At 40.7% G+C, this 22,159-nt stretch overlaps 1 protein-coding gene across 1 annotated transcript; it reads right to left on the minus strand.

The window, feature by feature from the left end:
• Nucleotides 1-19,501: 19,501 nt before the first annotated feature.
• Nucleotides 19,502-20,571, minus strand: LOC109793494 (uncharacterized). Its single transcript, XM_083071959.1, has 3 exons — nucleotides 20,555-20,571; nucleotides 20,223-20,438; nucleotides 19,502-20,117 (listed from the first exon to the last, which is right to left on the minus strand). Exons 1-3 carry the CDS (start codon nucleotides 20,569-20,571, stop codon nucleotides 19,502-19,504), a joined length of 849 nt encoding a protein of 282 aa, XP_082928085.1.
• Between the last annotated feature and the right edge of the window lie 1,588 nt (nucleotides 20,572-22,159).

The raw sequence follows: 22,159 nt of genomic DNA on the forward strand, positions 1-22,159 counted from the left end.
ATGGCCAAGGTAGGCTTATGTGTTTAGGCTTGCTTGATTAAACACTTATGAAGTTAAGAAAATCTTTGTTTATTGACGTTGTGATTTTGACAACTTGGATAGCTTTTCTTGAGCCCTTTGTTGAATTCAATTGATGGTACCATCATGGATTTATTTTTGTTTTTCTTTTGCCCTAACTTTTGCCTAAAACATCCATTTGTGGAGTTTTAGCGGGCTTTTGTTTTTGTTCATTATTGTAACCCTAACTTTTGCCTAGGTCACCCTTTTGTGGGATTCCTAGCGGGTCTTTTTATCTTTAGGATTTCTTTATCCATGATGGCACTTATTGAGGCCAAGAAAAGGTGCTCCAAGTTGACACACACACTTCCACATAAAAATGATGTGGGTTTATTATTATTAAGATGATTTTAACCTCATTCATGTTTATTCAAACAGGGTTAAAAAATGTGGTTTAGAATTTTATTATAAGCAAGAAAAGAAGCAATGAGAAAGAATGATTTTATTATAATCATAGTGGAAGCATGTGTCCTTATTTCATCACTGATATGGGTCCCAATGTTGACCTCTTTTATCTTTCGGCCATGCCCCAAATTCACGGTTTCGAATTTCTCTTGACGAGCTTCTTGATCTAGCAATCTTTGCAGATCCGGAGAAATGGTCTCCTCATCACTGTCCAACTCAACCCTTTCACCTTCGGATCCCGGTTAGAGCGAACAATTACAGACACAATTATTTTATTGGTTCTGTTTAGGTTTAGAATTTATTAATATTGATGAGGAAAGAGAGAAAAGAACAAAAGAGAGTGATGTGTGAAATGCCTCTTTATGTAAAATGTACAAAAACCCTTATTTACATGAAAAGGTTCTCATGATCTCGGGTACTGATCATGAGTCCCTAAAAGAGAAGAAAAATATGAAAGGGCCCTATCGTGGCTTGTTCTTCTCTCTATTCCTGCTTTGGCCGAAGATTCTTGCTCACGTCGGGCGCTGTTGAATCAAAAGTGATCCACCCGGCATCAATAAGGCTTTGGACCTTATATTTGAGAGCTCTACAGTTCTCCGTTGAATGCCCCGATGCCCCCGAGTGGTATAGGCATTTATCTTGTGGTTTGTACCACTCGGGATAAGGTGGATCAATCTTCTTTAGTGGAACGTAAGCTAGAAGACTTGCTTCCAATAGCTTCGGCAGGAGGTCGCTATATGTGGTCGGAAGTTTATCAAACTTCTTCACAGGGTTGAATTGCGACTTTCCTGACTTCGAAGTGGAAGAAGATGAGGAAATGGTTATAGCATTGACTCCTCCTTCCCTCTTCTTCCCAAAGGTCTTCTTAGCTTTAAATGATTGGGAAGGTTTAACTAGCTTCCCACTTTTCAGCTCTTGTTTCACTTTTCCTTCAACATGATGGGACTCATGGTCACTGTGCTCAGCCCCTTGTATGTTGTGGCGACGCATGAGTTCCATCATTTGCGCCATTTGTTCTTTGAGCTGTGAGAGCTCGGCTGTAAGCTCCTTATTTCGTTCCTCCAACGCGTCCATTTTCTTGTTGAGCTGAGAGAGCTCGGTTGTGAGCTTCTTATTTTGTTCCTCTAGCACTTCCATTTTCTTGATTCTCTGCGCGCGCGTGAGGACAGAGAGATGACCAGCCACTTTCTAAAATGAATTTTTTTTTTTTTTTTAACTTAATTAGTTTATTCATGAATACGCTCTTGACATGAGCTTGATAACCTTTCATCTTTGAGGCGCTGCCTTTTTAAGATGAAAGTTTATCACCCTCCCTAGACTATTATCTCTCCACAACGGAGAATCTCAATAGTCACGGGTCTCTTTCACTCACATCGAGAGGGTATTAGTGAACCTATAAATGATGATGAGGATGCATGAGGTTTTATTGATAATGATGCCTATGCTCCTTACTTTTATTATATTTTCACACATAGTCTTTCCTCTCATGTCATGGTTTTTTATGCATGGGGATTATTTTTAGACCTTATCACGAGGTTATTTATTAATGCACAAACAATTGCACATAAACATTTACACAAACAATTCACTCATCCACGAACAGTCACGAGCGAATCACGAGGTAGGGGTCTCCTGCAGAAAAGTGCATATTCAAGGAGGATCTAACTGTTCTCACTTGGTCAAAGGCCCCCAAGGTGCCCCCATTATAGGGACCCAATTCCTCTTGTCGTAGGTCGATGGAAAGCTCCAACGCACCATCGGACTCAAGTTCATGGTTATCACCTTGAGTGATGCTTTTCGACAACGGTCTCATAGGCTCCTATAAACCCATCAACCGGCCGTACTAACATCCACTCCCTATGGATTACCACTCATGCCCCCGGGTATAGAGGGAACTGTTGTGTGCAAAGGTTTGTGTGCAATTTTATTTCAAACATTTGCGGAAAATTAAACATACAACAGTTATTAAAGCCAAATAGATAAACATGTTATCATACAAGTGAGGGGTAATAAAGTAATTTTAACTATTTGTTAAAAATAATCTGTCACTAAATGGGACTGACTCTCGAGGCTTCCCCAGTGGAGTCGCCATCTGTCGCCACCGGCCCGAAACGGGCTTTCGGCATTCGCGAAGGATGGTTGGACTCGTTTATTTGTTTAAAAATAGTGGATTGCTAGAATGACTTATTCTCAAACTGAGACCTCGTCAAACGAGCAATTTTATTAAATGATTCACCAATCCATATTAATCCCAAGCGGGACCCTCCATGGATTAGTGGTTTTCGCAAAAGGAGGGTTCGTGGAGTCGCCACCAATGTTTTACTCAAAACATTGGAAAAAGGGATAAGGCAATTGATTTTATAAATCAACTTTGGCCATTACAACCAGAGTTGGGTAAGGGAGTCGGTTACGCGTGGGGAAGGTGTTAGCACCCCACAGCGCCCCTTTCGGGTTCCCTATGACAGATTATTTCTAAAATAACAGTAAAATTACTAAATTACCCCTATTTATTATAAGCAATTATAAATTGACTATCTACATGATGACAGTTTAAATATGCACACAGAAAGCAGTAAAAGGAAGGATTTAAGAAGAAACCTCTTGAAGCGTGCTTTTATATATTGAGTAAAACTGGGAAGCTTTTTGGCGTTCCCTCGCTCTACAAGCTCGCTCGCTCCTTCCTAAAAACTTTTGACTATGGAAATCCGGAGGATTTCCCTTCGACTAGGTTCGAATCTCCAAGCTAAGTGCTCGGAATTCCAGAACTTCGTCGGATCGACTCCCAGAGAGATTTCTAGGGCAGAACACTGCTCAAAAACCCCAGAATACTCAAGGAGGGAGTCAAAACTGAGTGAAAAGTGTGTTAGGACGTCCAAATGGCCTCCTATTTATAGGAATGGGCCTCAATACGGCCTACAGGGGCAATACGGCCGTATTGAAATTTTTGAACTTCAATACGGTCGTATTGAAGTTCAATACGGCCGTATTGAAGTTCAGAAATTTCAATACGGCCGTATTGAATTCAATACGGCTGTATTGAAGCTTCAATACGGCCGTATTGATTTCAGTACGGCCGTATTGAAGTTTCAGAAACTTCAATACGCCGTATTGAGTTCACTGTGGCCATATTGAAGCTTCAATACGGCCGTATTGGGGTTCAGTACGGCCGTATTGGGCTTTTTCCCTCCACTTCTTTATTTTGAGCTATTCTAAGACCTCTAGACCTACAGAGAACCCTCCTAGGGCCTTCGAGGAGTCCTTCTGGCTGATTATCCTTCAGTCTTCGAGAGTCTTCAAGCTTTATTTCCGACCCGGACAATTTTAGGGGTCTACAGTCAGTAAAAAAGGCATAGAGGTGGACCCCGATAAAGTGAAGGCAATAATGGAAATGCCTCCTCCTAAGACCGAGAAAGAGATAAGAGGATTCCTCGGCAGGGTGAACTATGTCGCAAGGTTCATCGCACAGTTGACTGACACGTGCAAACCAATATTCAGGCTGTTGCGCAAGAATCATTCCGAATCTTGGGATGAGGATTGTCAACAAGCTTTTGATAAGATCAAACAGTGCTTGGTCAATCCACCAGTATTGGTGCCACCTGTCAAGGGAAGACCATTAATCCTCTACTTAACTGTGCTTGATGAGTCCATGGGAGGTGTGCTAGGACAACAAGATGAAACGGGAAAGAAAGAACGAGCCATCTACTACCTGAGCAAGAAATTTCTCGACTATGAAACCCGCTAGCGTTTTTTTAGAAAAGACGTGTTGTGCGTTAGCGTGGGCAACACAACGGCCCAGGCAGTATATGATTAGGCATACTACTTGGTTGGTTTCCAAAATGGATCCAATTAAGTACGTGTTCGACAAACCAATAATCACTGGGAAGATTGCCCGATGGCAAGTACAGTTATCAGAATTTGACATCATACATGTCACACAAAAGGCCATCAAGGGCAGTACCCTAGCTGATTACCTAGCACACGGGCCGACCAACGACTACCAATCCCTTCAGGATAATTTCCCCGATGAGGATATAATGAATCTACAACATGAAGAGCCTAAAGATGATGCGTGGACCATGTATTTTGATGGAGCCTCCAACATGCTTGGACGAGGGATTGGCACAGTGCTAATCTCTCCACAAGGAAAATACATTCCCATAACGGCAAGACTCAACTTCGATTGTACAAACAACATGGCTGAATACGAGGCTTGCGCGTTGGGAATCCAAGCAGCCATCAACAATGGTATCCTAAAGCTCAAAGTGTTTGGTGATTCGGCCCTAGTCATCTACCAACTACGAGGTGATTGGGAAGTCCGAAATCCTAAACTGATACCATATGTTGAGCACATCAAAGATTTGACACATCTCTTCCAAAGTGTCGTCTTTGAATACATTCCAAGGGAGGAGAATCAGTTTGCCGACGCTCTTGCTACGCTCTCGTCGATGTTCGCCTTGGATAGTGAGCATGAAATGCCCATCATCAATATCTGGCGGCACGATAAGCAAGCGTTCTGCCTTCTGATAGATAAAGCTGTCGATGATCGTCCATGGTTCCATGACATCAAGCAATATTTAACAAAAGAGGAATATCCTAATGCGGCCAACGATAATGACAAGAAGCATATCCGAAGAAGGGGCATGGGATTTCTGCTAGTCGGTGAAACCCTCTACAAGAAAAATTATGACTCGGTCTTGTTGAGATGTATAGACCGAGTCGAAGCTCAAAATATGATCAAAGAAGTACATGAGGGGGTTTTCGGTACCCATATCCCCGGGCCTGCAATGGCTAAAAAGATCCTCAGGGCGGGATACTATTGGTCGACCATGGAAAGGGATTGTTACCAGTACGTGCGAAAATGCCATAAGTGTCAAGCATACGCCGACAACATTCATGTCCCACCGACTCCACTCAACGTATTGGCTTCACCTTGGCCATTCGCAATGTGGGGTATGGATGTTATTGGACCCATCGAGCCGAAAGCATCCAATGGACATAGATTCATCCTTGTGGCCATTGACTACTTCACCAAATGGGTAGAAGCGGCATCGTATGCTCATGTGACCCGAAAGGTGGTAACATCCTTCATCAAGAAGAACATTATATGCAGATACGGTATTCCCGATAAAATCATCACTGATAATGGATCTAATTTGAATAACAAAATGGTGGAAGAACTGTGCCAAGAATTCAAGATCCAACACCATAACTCTTCCCCATATCGGCCAAAGATGAATGGGGCAGTCGAGGCAGCCAATAAAAACATCAAGAAAATAGTGCAAAAGATGGTTGTCTCATTTAAAGACTGGCATGAGATGTTACCCTTCGTTCTTCATGGTTATAGGACTTCAGTACGCACATCTACAGGAGCTACTCCATTCTCCCTCGTCTATGGGATGGAGGCAGTTCTACCTGTCGAAGTCGAGATACCTTCTCTAAGGGTAATCATGGAAGCAAAAATTTCCGAGGCAGAATGGGTTCAAAGCCGATACAACCAGTTGAATCTTATCGAAGAGAAACGGCTGAACGCCATATGCCATGGTCAAGCCTATCAGAGGAAGATCAAAAAGGATTTTGACAAGAAAGTCCACCCTCGAGTCTACCATGAGGGAGAGCTGGTAATGAAGAAATTGCTACCAGCTCAAAAGGACAAAATCGGAAAGTGGGCCCCGAATTACGAAGGACCATACGTGGTGAAGCGAGCCTTCTCAGGAGGAGCATTGATCCTCACGGACATGGATGGAGAAGAACTTCGATACCCAGTCAACGCTGACGTGGTAAAGAAGTACTATGCTTGAAGACGTTGCTTGCATAGGCCCGCTAGGATGAAAACCCGAAAAGGGCATCCTAGGCAAAAGTTAGGGCAAAATAAAAAGCCCGCCAGTACAAGGGTATTAGGCAAAATAAAGGCGAATTTATCCCCGCTAGGATACGTCCTAGGCAAAAATTAGGGGCAAAAGAATAAGTCACAAAAACAAAGCAAGCAACGATCACTTGAATCAAAAACCGAAAGGCGGTTCAAGTGATTATCTTCTAGAAGCAAGCGTCTTGCAGTGTCTACACTCCTGGCTCAGGCATCTCACCCGAAGCAATTAGGGGAACGTAAGAGCAACAATTACAGATATAATTGTTAAGCCTAATGTATATAGCCTACCCTGGCCAGCCATTCTTCAGAAATTCCTTTTGTGTATCTTTCTGTAAAAACATTTGTGAATATCAATAAAATATCTATTCATTTCTCTTCTCTTGACCATGTGATTATGCCTCTAAATTGGTGTTTCTTAAAAAAATTGTACGAAATTCCTTTAATAATCGGTCAATAAAGAAAGTTGGAGGGGTTCCTATAAAATCCGTAATCTCCTGCGTAAGAGGCTCACAGAAATCCTCCCTCACGTCGACGATAGAAATTCCTCCAGGAAGAGGAGGATAGGGAGAGCCATTCATTTTTCTAAAAACATTAACAAAATGATTAAACTTGCATTTTGTGCATCACACACACATTAGTTGCACATTCAAAGACCTTATCATGAGGCAGTCGCATAAAATAGAAAAATAGGAAAAATTTCTTGTGTATGACAGCAGCCAACAGAAAAAGCCGAAAAATCGACAAAAAAGGCAAAAATTCAGAAAATCCAACAATCGTACAGAATAACTGAGCCTGGAGAGGCTTGCCGAAATAATACTCCCCAGAGACATCTCAGCTTGCACTCTTGGGCCGAATTCCTAGTGAAAGCTATCAGAGCAAGATCAGCAAGATTCCCCAATGGAAGCATGATCATCCAAACAAAATATCCGAGTCAAAGGACTTAGACTTCCTCAGTGGAAGATAGCTTTCCAACTCGAGCGACGAGTGAAGCTAAGCCTGAAGAGGCTTTCTAAATAATACTCTGGGATACATAAGATCCTCAATCCCCATTCGCCTACTCAGAGGCACTCCTTCAAAAAGAGAAAATCCGAAAAGATCAATAACCATTCCCTAAGCGGAATTCGGTATTCAGCTAAACACCGAACGTCAAGATAATCCGCCTAACAGAAGAGGCCAATCAAGATCAATACGACAGAATCCCCCAGCGGATAACAGCCTACGCAGAGGCAACAAAACCAGAAAATCAAAAAAGTCACCCAAATAAGGATAACCGGGATACTCCACCAACGTCGAAAGGACGTCAGCCAATCATAAGGCATCGCTCACCTCAGAAAGAGCATCTTTGTGTCTGCATCCCCAAGGAATCAGAATTTCCCCAGTGGGCACCAACTACGCAATGGAAAGTTGGGACACAAGAACCTATGAGTAACTGCACATCCCCTAGACGGATCCCTGCGTTATCCAGCCCTCAGCGGCACCAAAATCAAAAACAACCGTCGAAGCAGCATCGTGGACTGTGGAGACAAAATCATCACAAATCCCTGGAGAGGGCAAACTCACGCTACCAAAGTGACCAGAAGCACGAAGGTATGCAACCCTGGGGAGGGCAAACCGCAGACCCTGAAGAGGGCAAACTCAAGCTGCCAAGGTGATCAGAAACACCGAGGTATGCACGAGCCTGGAGAGGCGACGACTAATACTCAGCTACCGACGTCGTCAAAAACACAGAGGTATGCAGCTGCCAACGTCGTCAGAAACACGGAGGCATGCAGACTCTGGAGAGGGCAAACTCACGCTACCGAGGTTGTCAGAAACACCGAGGTATGCACGAGCCTGGAGAGGCGACGACTAATACTCAGCTACCGACGTCGTCAGAAACACGGAGGTATGCAGCTGCCAACGTCGTCAGAAACACGGAGGCATGCAGACCCTGGAGAGGGCAAACTCACGCTATCGAGGTCGTCAGAAACACCGAGGTATGCACGAGCCTGGAGAGGCGACGACTAATACTCAGCTACCGACATCGTCAGAAACACGGAGGTATGCAGCTGCCAACGTCGTCAGAAAGACGGAGGCATGCAGACCCTGGAGAGGGCAAACTCATGCTACCGAGGTCGTCAGAAACACCGAGGTATGCACGAGCCTGGAGAGGCGACGACTAATACTCAGCTACCGACGTCGTCAGAAACACGGAGGCATGCAGACCCTGGAGAGGGCAAACTCACGCTACCGAGGTCGTCAGAAACACCGAGGTATGCACGAGCCTGGAGAGGCGACGACTAATACTCACCCTGGAGAGGGCAAACTCAACCTAGAGAGGCTACTCAACAATTTTCCCACCTGAAGACACTACAAGTCGGAAGGATGGCTTACTCCCCGGACAATTGGGTCAACTCCTTTACTTGTCAACCGGTACACCAAAAAAGCCGTTCGACTAAGTAAAGGGGGGGCAGCAGTAGACCCCTAAAATTGTCCGGGTCGGAAATAAGACTCAAAGACTCTCGACGACCGAAGGAAAGTCAGCCGGAAGGACTCCTGGAAGACCCTAGGATGATTCTTTGTAGGTCTAGAAGTCTTAGAGTAGCTTAGAATAAGGGTGTGTGAGGATTGGAGCTCAATACGCCCTCCTAGAGGTTCAGTACGGCCGTACTGAGCCATTTGAACTACAATACGGCCATAATGAAATCAATACGGCCGTACTGAAGTTTTTGAACTTCAGTACGGCCGTACTGAATTCAGTACACCCGTACTGTAGTTCAAAAACCCAGTACGGGCCGTATTGACTCCTTAGGTCGTACTGCGCCTCAATCCTATAAACAGGACGTCATTGGCTCGTCCTTCCACACATTTGGAGCATTTCTCCACCCTCTGGCTGAGTATTGTTGGGTTTTTGAGCTATTCTCTGCCCTAGAAATCTCTCCGAGAGCTGATCCGACTAAGTTCTTGAGTTCACGAGCCTTTAGCTTGAGACTCGAACAAGTCGAAGGGAAATCTCTTTGATTTCCATAGTTAATATTTATTTTTAGGGAAAGGAGCGAGCGAACGTGTAGTGGGAAGGAGCGCCAAAAAGCCTCCTAACTCCTTTTTGAATATATAAAAGCCCGCTTCGAAGGTTTCTTTCCAAATCCTTTCTTTTACCGCTTTCATTTATCGCTTTTTGATTGTTGCATTGCACGTTTAAAGCTTTCATCATGTAGATAGTTTACTTATAATCGTTCTAATAAATAGGGGTAGTTTAGTAATTTTACGCTATTATTTATGAAATAATCCGTCATAGGGAACCCGAAAGGGGCGTTGTGGGGTGCTAACACCTTCCCCACACGTAATCGACTCCCTTACCCAACTCTGGTTGTAATGGCCAAAGTTGATTTGCGAAAATCAATTGCCTTATGTCTTTTTCCAATGTTTTGAGTAAAACATTGGTGGCGACTCCAAGAACCCCTTTTTGCGAAAACCACTAATCCATGGAGGGTCCCGTTTGGGATTAACACGGATTGGTGAGAATCATTTAACAAAATTGTTAGTTCGATGAGGTCTCAGTTTGAGAATAAGTCGTTCTAACAATCCATCATTTTTCAAAACTAAAAAGAGAGTCCAACCATCGTCACGAATGCCAATGTCCGTTTCGGCGGGTGGCGACAGAGACACTAAGAAAAAGAACAACCATGTTAAGATAATATATTTTGATTATTATGGTGATACCAAACGTTTATTTGAAGCACCACAACAATATGGTACCTTGTGTTTTTAATTTCTTATATTGGATAAGCAATTTTATTCTGACTTGTCTGTTTCTTATGCTTTATTTATGTACAATAATGATGCAGGGTTTTCTTTTGGTAAGATTGAAACTTTTAAAGCATGTTGTGGTACAGGTGAACCTTACAATGTTGATATACATATATTTTGCGGAAGCTTTGCTTCAACGGTTTGCTCTGTGTACCAACCTGATTTTCACAGATTATACGATGGCCCAAAGCCCAATAGGGGTGATTTTGTAGCCTAGAATGGGTTGTTCCCAAATCAGAACGGGTCGTTCCAAACTACTAAAACGAGGGTGATTTAGTATCTCAGAACAGGTCGTTCCCAAATTGGAACGGGCCGTTCCAAAATACTAAAATTGCCTACAAATCTTAGTTGGGAACGGGGCGTTCCAAATTACCAAAAAGGCTTGAATCCTTTAGTTGGGAACGGGCCGTTCCAAATATGGAGGTTATGGCTTAAATGCATCCCCTAAACGGGCCGTTCTTGTGACACCCTTACTAGCCCCAACACATATATTGTAATAATAAAACTAGCGAATAAATTTCTCAACGTTGGTAAAAGGGTTCACATAAAAACCTTCACAAATGTTCTTCAATATCCAAAATGATTGAAAATAAATAAATTAGAAAATAAAGCATAAGAGTTTACAAATTGTTTTCAAAATAATAAATACAACTCCAAATCTATATAAAAAAAATTGTGTCCTAGAATTCTCTGCCCCGATGTCACAATATCAGAGCACACCCACCATTCAATTGTTGGTATTCTAGATGTCACTCAGAGCCGGACCTTCCTCACCTAAAACATCCACAAATTATACGGTGAGAAAAGAAAACATATATATGTAAAGCACATACAAACACACAACAATGTAATCTCATTACATAATGAAATATTTACAAGCATTTCAATATATCATAACTCTATCAATCATGCATCATCTTCACATCATAATTTGTAATCACACCCATTCATCTCAAATCTTGCAATTAACATTATCATTTTCACATTCATAATTCACACAAATCTTACAATTAACACTATGCCAAGGCCACGCCACAACTGACATAAGTGATACGAGTTAATTGCCTCACTCATCCCACACCATGCGAGGGTCACGCCCTCCCTGTAGCATCACTTACCCAGGGGTCGTGCCATCCCTGGTCATTGATGTGAGGAACCACAATCACATCACAATCCACACAATTATTGCAATTAACCCTATGCCAAGGTTACCCCACATCTGACATAAGTGATACGTGCTAATTGTCTCACTCATCGCACACCATGCCAGGGTCACGCCCTCCCTGTAGCATCACTTACCCAGGGGTTGTGCCATCCCTGGTCATTGATGTGAGGAACCACAATCATAATCATATTCACATTCATCACATCTCATCTTATAGCTCAATAACATATCACATACACATAACAGATAAGTCCAACAAAATAATGGTTCACATACTTCTTAAGCAAATCACATCTAGATCATCAATTTTTTTATCATATAATATAACAACAAAATTTATAAATTATATAATACTCAACCGAATCACCAATTTAATAGAATATTAAATCAAATAGTAAAACTCCCAATTTTCCAAAACCTAACTCACAGGCACTTTTCTATAATTTCATTCTCTCTCCCAAATCATCATTTTCACAAATTAAATATATATTTCTAATCCTCAACACATACAGAATTTAATGGGATCATCAATTCCTCAAACAGAAATAATCCAATTTTCCACAACCTAACTTACTGGCACTTTTCTATAATTTCGTTCTCTCTCCTAAATCATCATTCTTACAAATTAAATATATATTCATAATCCTAAATTCATACAGAATCACATAAGACCAATAATTCTCTAAACACAAATAATTATAAAATTACTGATAGTCCTACGAGCTTCCTCTTCTACCAAATTCCCTCATGTAACTTTGCATACAAATAATCCCTTTTTCCCCTTACCTGGATAAACAGTAGTTGAAACTAAGGATCTGGTTGACCTCCTTCGCTGGGTTCCCCTCGGTCTTTAGAGAGTGCAGAAGAAGAGAAGAGAGAAATGAAAGGTGTGCTTTTTAGGAGTGCCAGAGCACTTTATTTATAGGCATCAGGCGTAGCCGGAATGCCCCGTTTCAAATCCGGAACGGCCCGTTCTAGACTCTGATGGCATGTGTAAAATTCACAACCAGAACGACCCGTTCTCAAACCAGAACGGACCTTTCTAGGGTTGCATTTAACTCATAACGTCCATATTTGGAACGACCCGTTCCCAACTAGGGTTATAGGCCTTTTTAGTAGTTTGGAATGGCCCGTTCCAGTTTGGGAATGGCCCATTCTAGGCTACCAAATTACCATTGTTTTAGTAATTTGGAACGGCCCATTCCAATTTGGGAATGGCCCGTTCTGGGCTACTAAATCACCCTTGAAAATTACAATATTACCCCCCAATAAAAGTTTGAAAACTAGGGCGTTACAGTTCTGGTTTGAGAACAGGCCATTTTGGATGTGAGTTTTACACATGCCGTCAGAGTCCAGCACGGGCCGTTCCGAATTTGAAACGGGTCGTTACGGCGACGCCTGATGCCTATAAATAGAGTGCTCTAACACTCCCAAAACCACACTTTTCAGTTCTGATTTCTTTCAGTTCTGACTTCTTTCTTCTACATTCTCTTCTTTTCCTTCTACACTCTTTGAAGATCGAGGGGCACTCAGAGGAGGAGACCAAGGAGATCTCTATTTTAGTTTCAGCTACTACTTATCGAGGTACGGGGGAAAAGGGGATTATTTGTATGCATAGTTACATGAGGAAATTGGGTAGAGAAAGAGTCCCTTAGAATTATGGGTAATTTTATAATTGTTTCTGTTTGAGGAATTGATGATCTCATTAGATTCTATATGTATTGAGGATTAGAAATATATATTTAATTTGCGAAAATGATGATCTGGAAGAGAGAACAAAATTGTAGAAAAGTGTCTGTGAGTTAGGTTTTGGAAGGTAATTTTATAATTATTTCTGTTTGAAGAATTGATGATCCCATTAGATTCTGTATGTATTGAGGATTAGAAATATATATTTAATTTGTGAAAATGATGATCTAGGAGAGAGAACGAAATTGTAGAAAAGTGCTTGTGAGTTAGGTTTTGGAAAAATTGGAGATTTTACTATTTGATTTGATATTGTATTAAATTAGTGAATTAATTGGGTTTTATATTAATTTATAAATATTATTGTTATATTATTGTTATAGATGTGTATTCATGGTGAATTGCTTGATGGGTATGTAAATCATTATATTGTGTCGACTTATCTGTATGTAATATGAAATTTGAGTTATGAAATAAGATATGTGGAATGTGAATGAGATGTGATTGTGGATCCTCATACTGATGACCAGGAGTAAGCACGACCCTAAGCTGCTAAAAGGGTAGCGTGACCTTGGCACAGTGTTATGTCAGGGGTGAGCACGACCCTAGGCTGCTAAAAGGGTAGCGTGACCTTGGCACAATGTTATGTCAAGGGTGAGCACGACCCTAGGCTGAAGGGTAGTGTGACCTTGACATAGTAAGATTTGTGATGATCGTGATTGTGATATGATTATGGTTCCTCACACATATGACCAGGGATGAGACGACCCTGGGTAAGTGATACTACAGGGATGGCGTGCCCCTAGCATAGTGTGGGATGAGTGAGGCAATTAATACGTATCACTTATGTCTAGAGTGGCACGACCTCGAGGTTGCGTGACCATTAGCATAGTGTTAATTGCAAGATTTGTGATAGACTGGTGTGATTGTGAAATTGTGATGTGAATATGATGCATGATTGATAAATTGATGAGTTATGATAAGATTATGTTGTGTTTTTCCTTGTGTTCTTTACATATAGATGTTTTCTTTTCTCACCGTACAACTTGTGAATGTTTTAGGTGAAGGAGATCCGGCTATGAGTGACATCTAGAATGCCAACAGTTGAATTATGTGTATGCTTTGATATTGTGATATCTGTGACACCCTCTACCCCGCATATCATAACACATAATAATAAAATTTGAATAATAAAACATTTTATAATTAAAAAAAAATCCAACGTGTTCAGATAGAGAGTACCACATCCATAACTTAACAAAATCAGCAAAATTTAAAAAAAAAATAAAATAAAATTAAAGTCTCCAAAAATAATTTAATAAGTGAACACTCTAATTTAATCTTATCTACGCCCCGATGTCACATGTCCTATCAGAGCAAAGCCAAACTCTGAAGCCTAAGCTTCATCACCTACATTTCTAGCCTCATGCTGATAATCACATGTACAACAGTCAAAGGAGAACAACAAAAAGAAAAGGGAGTGAGAAACATCTCACTCTAGCTCACAGTGTATAAATACACACTGGATAGCCAAACACAAACAAGACAGATATAGCACAGATTTATTAATAACAGTATTACATCTCACTCATCCAAGACATAAAAATATCAATTAATTATATAACATTGAAAATGCACATGTATGGACACGGACTACATATTATCATGCATGTGGCGCTAGTAAAACATCACATGGCATATTGCCGCTAGCAATACACGAAGAGTAGTCTAGGAGTACATGTCAGGTCACACCCTCTGCGCACTCTCACTAGAAGGATATACTACCAGAGTCTCGTCGGGATAGCTAAGCCGCGCAAGATACATCCCATGCACACAATGGGCGAGACTGGGACTTCCAAACCGAGCTATCCCCAAGGACTAATCCCCAAAGATTTTACACTAGGGGGCCTTCTCTGGCGGTGTATTCCATATCGTACCCTTAAAAAACTTATGCAAATGATGCATGTCAATCATGACTTTATGCATTCTCATATCACATTATCATTTCCCATGGTCATTTCACATCATCACATTTCATTATCACATTTCATATCTCATGTCTCAATCACATTTCACATTATCTCATCATATTCACAAAGCCTCCACAGAGCACTTTAATTTATATCAAAACTCGTTTATTTATAAAATTAAATACATATTTTTACATCTCATCAAATAAGGAATACAATAGAGCAATCAGAAATCAAAACAAAAAATATTCATGCCTATTTCTCATAGGGTTTCCTCCAAGAACCCATAAAGCACTCTAAATCATACAATTAATTGCATATAAGAAAAATAATGAGTTAAACAGATACAATTAGGAAAAACCCCTCATACATGAGCATACAAAAAAAATACAGCAAACACAGGATTGGGGGCCAATCCCACTACCCAGCATATATTCCCACACCCAGAGCAAGATTTCTCACTCCCCCCTTACCTCGATAAGCAGGAGCTGAATCTTGTTGGTCGCCCCCTTTAGGTTCCCCTTCGTCTTCAGAGAGAAAGGAGGAAAAAGATTAGAAAATGAAGAAATGAATTTTAAAGAGTGCAAAACGCTCTATTTATAGGCATCAGGCCGCGGCCAGAACGGCCTGTTCCAAAACCGGAACGGCCCGTTCTGGACTCCTTCGTTATCTCAAAAATATGCCACTGGAACGGCCCGTTCTGGACTTATTAATGCTATGTAAAAAATGTAACCGGAACGGCCCGTTCTTCAATCAGAACGGCCCGTTCTGGGTTCCAACTTTGCTTATAAAATCATGTACCGGAACGGCCCGTTCTTAAATCGGAACGGCCCGTTCTGGTTTCAAATTTTTCTCATAAAAACATGTCTTGGAATGGCCCGTTTCGATGCAAGATTTATATGTTGTTCTAGTAGTTTGGAACGGCGCGTTCCAATTTTGGAATGACCCGTTCTGGGCTACTAAAATATAATATTTTTTTTCCGTAAATAATTCTTATTAAAATATTCATATTCATTAAAAACATCTAAAATATTTTATAAAACCCATTGAATTTGTTAAAATAATAATAAGAATTAATCTCCATATATAAAAATAATAATAACAATTAATTATTACATTGGTAAAAATTTTCAGGATGTTACAATTCTCCCCTCCTTTTAGAAATTTCGTCCTCGAAATTACCTGAAGCAAATAAAAATGGATATGTTTCTTGCATCTGACTTTCTAATTCCCACGTAGCACTTTCTTCAACATTTCCTCCCCAAACAACCTTGACTAAAGGAATTTCCTTACCTCTTAGTTGCTTTACCCTCTTATCCTCAATCCTCAAAGGTATAGTTTCATAGGTGAGGTTATCCTTTAATTGAATGTTGTCGGATTCAACAATATGAGATGGGTCATGAATGTATTTTCTGAGTTGGGAAACATGAAAGACATTATGAAGATTTGATAGGGATGGAGGTAACACAATTTGGTAAGCTACATCACCAATTCTCTTAAGGACCTGGTAGGGACCAATGAATCGTGGAGTAAGCTTGCGAGATTTAAGTGCTCTACCAACTCCAGTCCAAAGAGTTACTTTAAGGAATACATGGTCTCCCTCTTTAAACTCAAGGTCTTTCCTTCTTTTATCATGGTAGCTCTTCTGCCTACTCTAGGATGTTCTCATTTTATCCTGGATCATCCTAACCTTTTCAGTAGTCTGTTGAACTATCTTAGGTCCTAATATAGCATTCTCTCTAGGCTCTACCCAACATAGGGGTGTCCTACATCTTCTACCATCCAAAGCCTCATAGGGGGCCATCCCAATACTAGAATGGTAGCTATTATCGTAAGTAAACTCTATCAAAGGTAAGAAACTATCCCAACTACCCCCATGCTCTAAGATGCAAGCCCTCAACAAGTCTTCCAAAGATTGTATGGTTCTCTCAGTTTGGCCATCTGTTTGGGGATGATAGGCTGAACTCAATCTAAGCTTCGTGCCTAACGCCTTATGCAAGCTCTCCCAAAATCTAGAGGTGAACCTAGGATCTCTATCAGAAACTATACTAGTAGGAACTCCATGCAACCTCACAATCTCACCTATGTACAACTTGGTTAACCTCTCCAAAGGGTATCTAATGTTAATGGGAATAAAATGGGCAGACTTAGTCAATCTATCCACAATGACCCATATAGCATCCAAGTTCTTCACTGTCCTAGGTAACCCAACTACAAAATCCATAGAGATGCTATCCCACTTCCACACAGGCGCATTTAAAGGTTGTAACAAACCTGAAGGTCTTTGGTGTTCTACCTTAGCTTTCTGACATATTAGGCAGACATACACAAATTCCTTTTCTTCCCTCTTCAACTTAGGCCACCAAAACATTTTCCTAAGGTCTTGGTACATCTTAGTGGCTCCTGGATGGATACTAAGGCTACTCCTATGACCTTCTTCTAGAATTGCTCTCTTAAGCTCAGGCACACTAGGAATGCATAACCTGTCCTTAAATCTCAATACTCCATCCACTCCAACTCTAAACTCACTCTCCACGCCTTGATTCAACTTCTCTACTAGACTCAATAAGAAAGGATCTACCTTTTGACCTTCTCTAATTTCATCTCTCAAGATATTAGTCACTCTCAAGGCTCCCAACTTAATACTCTTAGGGGTCAGCTCACACACTAAGCTCATATCTTTAAACTCCTCAATCATACGCAATTCCTTAATCATCAAAAAGGACATTCTCAAAGATTTCCTACTTAAAGCGTCAGCTACAACATTAGCCTTGCCAGAGTGGTAATTCAGTTGAAAATCATAATCCTTAAGGAACTCTAACCATCTCCTCTACCTCATATTCAATTCTTTTTGGTCAAACAAGTACTTAAGGCTTTTATGGTCACTAAAAACCTCAAATCTAGATCCAAACAAGTAATGTCTCCACAACTTAAGAACAAATACTACTGCAGCTAATTCAAGGTCATGGGTAGGGTAATTCTGTTCATGGGTTTTTAATTGCCTAGATGCATAAGCTATTACCTTTCCCTTCTGCATAAGCATCCCTCTTAAACCCATCTTAGAGGCATCACAATACACTACAAAGGTTTCACTAGGGTCAGGTAACACTAAAATAGGGGCACTAGTTAACCTCTTTTTAAGCTCCTAAAAGTTCTCTTCACACTTAGAGTCCCACACAAAAGGTTGGTTCTTCCTAGTCAATTTGGTCAAAGGTAAGGCTAATTTAGAAAAACCCTCTATAAACCTCCTATAATACCCAGCTAGTCCTAGAAAACTCCTAATCTCAAAAACTGACTTAGGTGATTTCCACTCAAGTACCACCTCTACCTTAGAAGGATCTACAACTATCCCTCGCTCAGAGATCACATGTCCCAAAAAGCTTACACTATTGAGCCAAAACTCACACTTAGACAATTTAGCATATAATTGCTTCTCCTTAAGGGTTTGAAGGACAACCCTAAGGTTCTCAGCATGCTCCTCCCTAGTCTTAGAATATACAAGGATGTCATCTATGAAGACCGCTACAAATCTATCCAAGTAAGGGTAAAAGATCCTATTCATATAATCCATGAATACTCCACGTGCATTAGTCACACCAAAAGGCATAACTAAATATTCATAGTGCCCATAGCGAGTCCTAAAAGCAGTCTTTAGGATATCCTCAGATTTCACTCGAATTTGGTGGTAACCTGATCTCAAATCTATCTTACTAAACACACAAGCCCCAACTAGTTGGTCCATAAGGTCATCTATTCTAGGCAAGGGATACTTATTCTTAATGGTCACTTTATTCAGTTGCCTATAGTCTACGCACAACCTCATGCTCCCATCTTTCTTCTTAACCAATAAAACAGGTGCTCCCCAAGGTGAGACACTAGGTCTAATGAATTGTTTCTCTTGAAGCTCTTCTATTTGTTTCTTGAGTTCAGCTAACTCCTTAGGGGACATTCTATAAGGTGCTATAGATATGGGTGCAGTGCCAGGTACTAAGTCTATAGAAAACTTAATCTCTCACTCACTAAGGGAATCTCACTAATCTCATGGTCTTTCTCAAGTGTCAAACAGGCGAGAATCATGTAAACCTTTTCATTTTCCTTTAAACAAGTTTTTATTTTATTAGCACTTAAAAACTCTCCACACTTACTCTCACCAAAAGATATGGATTTTTCAAAGCAATTTAGTAAGACATGATTGGAAGATAACCATTCCATTCCAAGAATGATATCTAGTTGACTAAGAGGCAAACAGATAAGGTCAACCAGAAAATGTCTTTCAAAAATAACAATTGGACATTTAAGACAAATACTAGAAGTAGTTATGGGACCATCTGTGGGGGTTTCTACAACTAGATCATAGCTCAAATAAGACACTAGCAATTTCAATTTTTGGACACAAGCAAAAGAAATGAAAGAATGAGTTGCACCAGAGTCGAATAGTACAACAAAAGGATTCTCAGCTATGAAACAAATACCTTGTATTAAATTATCAGACTGAGCAGCTTCAGCACTACTAAGAGCAAATACTCTTCCAGTAGTCTTTGGACGCTTAGGTTGAGAACTAGCTCATGTTCCCATCATGCGTTGCCTTGGCGGTTGTGGACACTGAGTACTAATATGACCCTTGCCATTACAGTTGAAACATGTTATTTCCTTGTCAGGACAGTTATAGTGCTCATGCCCACGTAGCCCACATTTCTTGCATCGACTAGTAGGGGTAGAAACAGAGCCTCCTACACTAGCAGCACCACTTACGAAAGAATTTCCAGCAACGAATCTACTCTCAGCATGATTTCCTTGAATTTTTGCAGGAGCGGAGTAAGGCTTACTTTTACCCGGAGCACTAGAACTTGCAGCACGCATAGGACCTCCAGCTCCCTTGTAAAAAATAGCACGTGCACGGTTGTCACGATCGTAGATTCTACTCTTGTTGACAAGCGTCGGGTAGTGATACATCTCTTGATAATTGATCGCTATCTTTATCTCAGGACAAAGGCCATTCACGAACTTAATGCACTTAGCCCTTTCACCACCCTCACCATGATAATGAGTACAATAGCGAAATAGAGCATCAAATTTTGCAGCATACTCTGCCACTGAATCATTCCCTTGCTTCAGCTCGAGAAATTCAACTTCCTTCTGACTCCTCACATCACCCGATAAATACTTCTCAAGGAAGACCCTTTTGAAGTTGTCCCAATTCAATTGCACTCCTCCATCAATCATCCTTTGAAGTGCTCCTTCCCACCAAAAATGGGCATCAGTAGTCAACATGAAGGTAGCCAACCTCACCTTCTGAGCGAGAGGACACTCCATGGCATTGAAAATCTTCTCGATCTCCATTAGCCAATTCATCGCAACATCTGGGTCATATCCTCCTTTGAAAGTAGGTGGATTATTTCGTTGAAATTGCTCCAACCAGTTAGGAGCGACTTCAGCCCTATTGTTGTTACTCACAGCTTGTGCCAACGCTTGGAGGGCATCAGCAATCGCACGATCATTTCTACCAGCCATAATCTAAGAAAATAGTACACACAATCAAATAAACAACAGACATAATCAATCATCACGCTAGCATAAATTTCACAATTAAATCATTCCATCATTCAACAATCAAACAGGCACAGTAGACTCATAACTAACGGCCGATTGGATCGACCTGCTCTGATACCACTAAATGTGACACCCTCTACCCCGCATATCATAAACCATAATAATAAAATTTGAATAATAAAACATTTTATAATTAAAAAAAATCCAACGTGTTCAGATAGAGAGTACCACATGCATAACTTAACAAAATTAGCAAAATTTTAAAAAAAATAAAATAAAAGTAAAGTCTCCAAAAATAATTTAATAAGTGAACATTCTAATTTAATCCTATCTACGCCCCGATGTCACATGTCCTATCAGAGCAAAGCCAAACTCTAAAGCCTAAGCTTCATCACCTACATTTCCAGCCTCATGCTGATAATCACCTGTACAACAGTCAAAGGAGAACAACAAAAAGAAAAGGGAGTGAGAAACATCTCACTCTAGCTCACAGTGTATAAATACACACTGGATAGCCAAACACAAACAAGACAGATATAGCACAGATTTATTAATAACAATATTACATCTCACTCATCCAAGACATAAAAATATCAATTAATTATATAACATTGAAAATGCACATGTATGGACACGGACTACATATTATCATGCATGTGGCGCCAGTAAAATATTATATGGCATATTGCCGCTAGTAATACACGAAGAGTAGTCTAGGAGTACATGTCGGGTCACATCCTCTGCGCACTCTCACTAGAAGGATATACTACCAGAGTCTCGTCGGGATAGCTAAGCCGCGCAAGATACATCCCATGCACACAATGGGCGAGACTGGGACTTCCAAACCGTGCTATCCCCAAGGACTAATCCCCAAAGCTTTTACACTTGGGGGCCTTCTATGGCGGTGTATTCCATATCGTACCCATAAAACACTTATGCAAATGATGCATGTCAATCACGACTTTACGCATTCTCATATCACATTATCATTTCCCATGGTCATTTCACATCATCACATTTCATTATCACATTTCATATCTCATGTCTCAATCACATTTCACATTATCTCATCATATTCACAAAGCCTCCACAGAGCACTTTAATTTATATCAAAACTCGTTTATTTATAAAATTAAATACATATTTTTACATCTCATCAAACAAGGAATACAATAGAGCAATCAGAAATCAAAACAGAAAATATTCATATTTTGCCTATTTTTCATAGGGTTTCCTGCAAGAACCCATAAAGCACTCTAAATCATACAATTAATTGCATATAAGAAAAATAATGAGCAAAACAGATACAATTGGAAAAAACCCCTCATACATGAGCATACAAAAAAAAATACAGCAAACACAGGATTGGGGGCCAATCCCACTACCCAGCATATATTCCCACACCCAGAGCAAGATTTCTGACTCCCCCCTTACCTCGATAAGCAGGAGCTGAATCTTGTTGGTCTCCCGCTCTAGGTTCCCCTTCGTCTTTAGAGAGAAAGGAGGAAAAAGATTAGAAAATGAAGAAAAATTTTAAAGAGTGCAAAATGCTCTATTTATAGGCATCAGGCCGCAGCCAGAACGGCCTGTTCCAAAACCGGAACGGCCCGTTCTGGACTCCTTGGTTATCTAAAAAATATGCCACTGGAACGTTCCGTTCTGGACTTATTA

Source organism: Cajanus cajan, chromosome 3, assembly GCF_000230855.2.
Source record: "Cajanus cajan strain Asha chromosome 3, NIPB_CcT2T_4, whole genome shotgun sequence".
Classification (NCBI taxonomy): domain Eukaryota; kingdom Viridiplantae; phylum Streptophyta; class Magnoliopsida; order Fabales; family Fabaceae; genus Cajanus; species Cajanus cajan.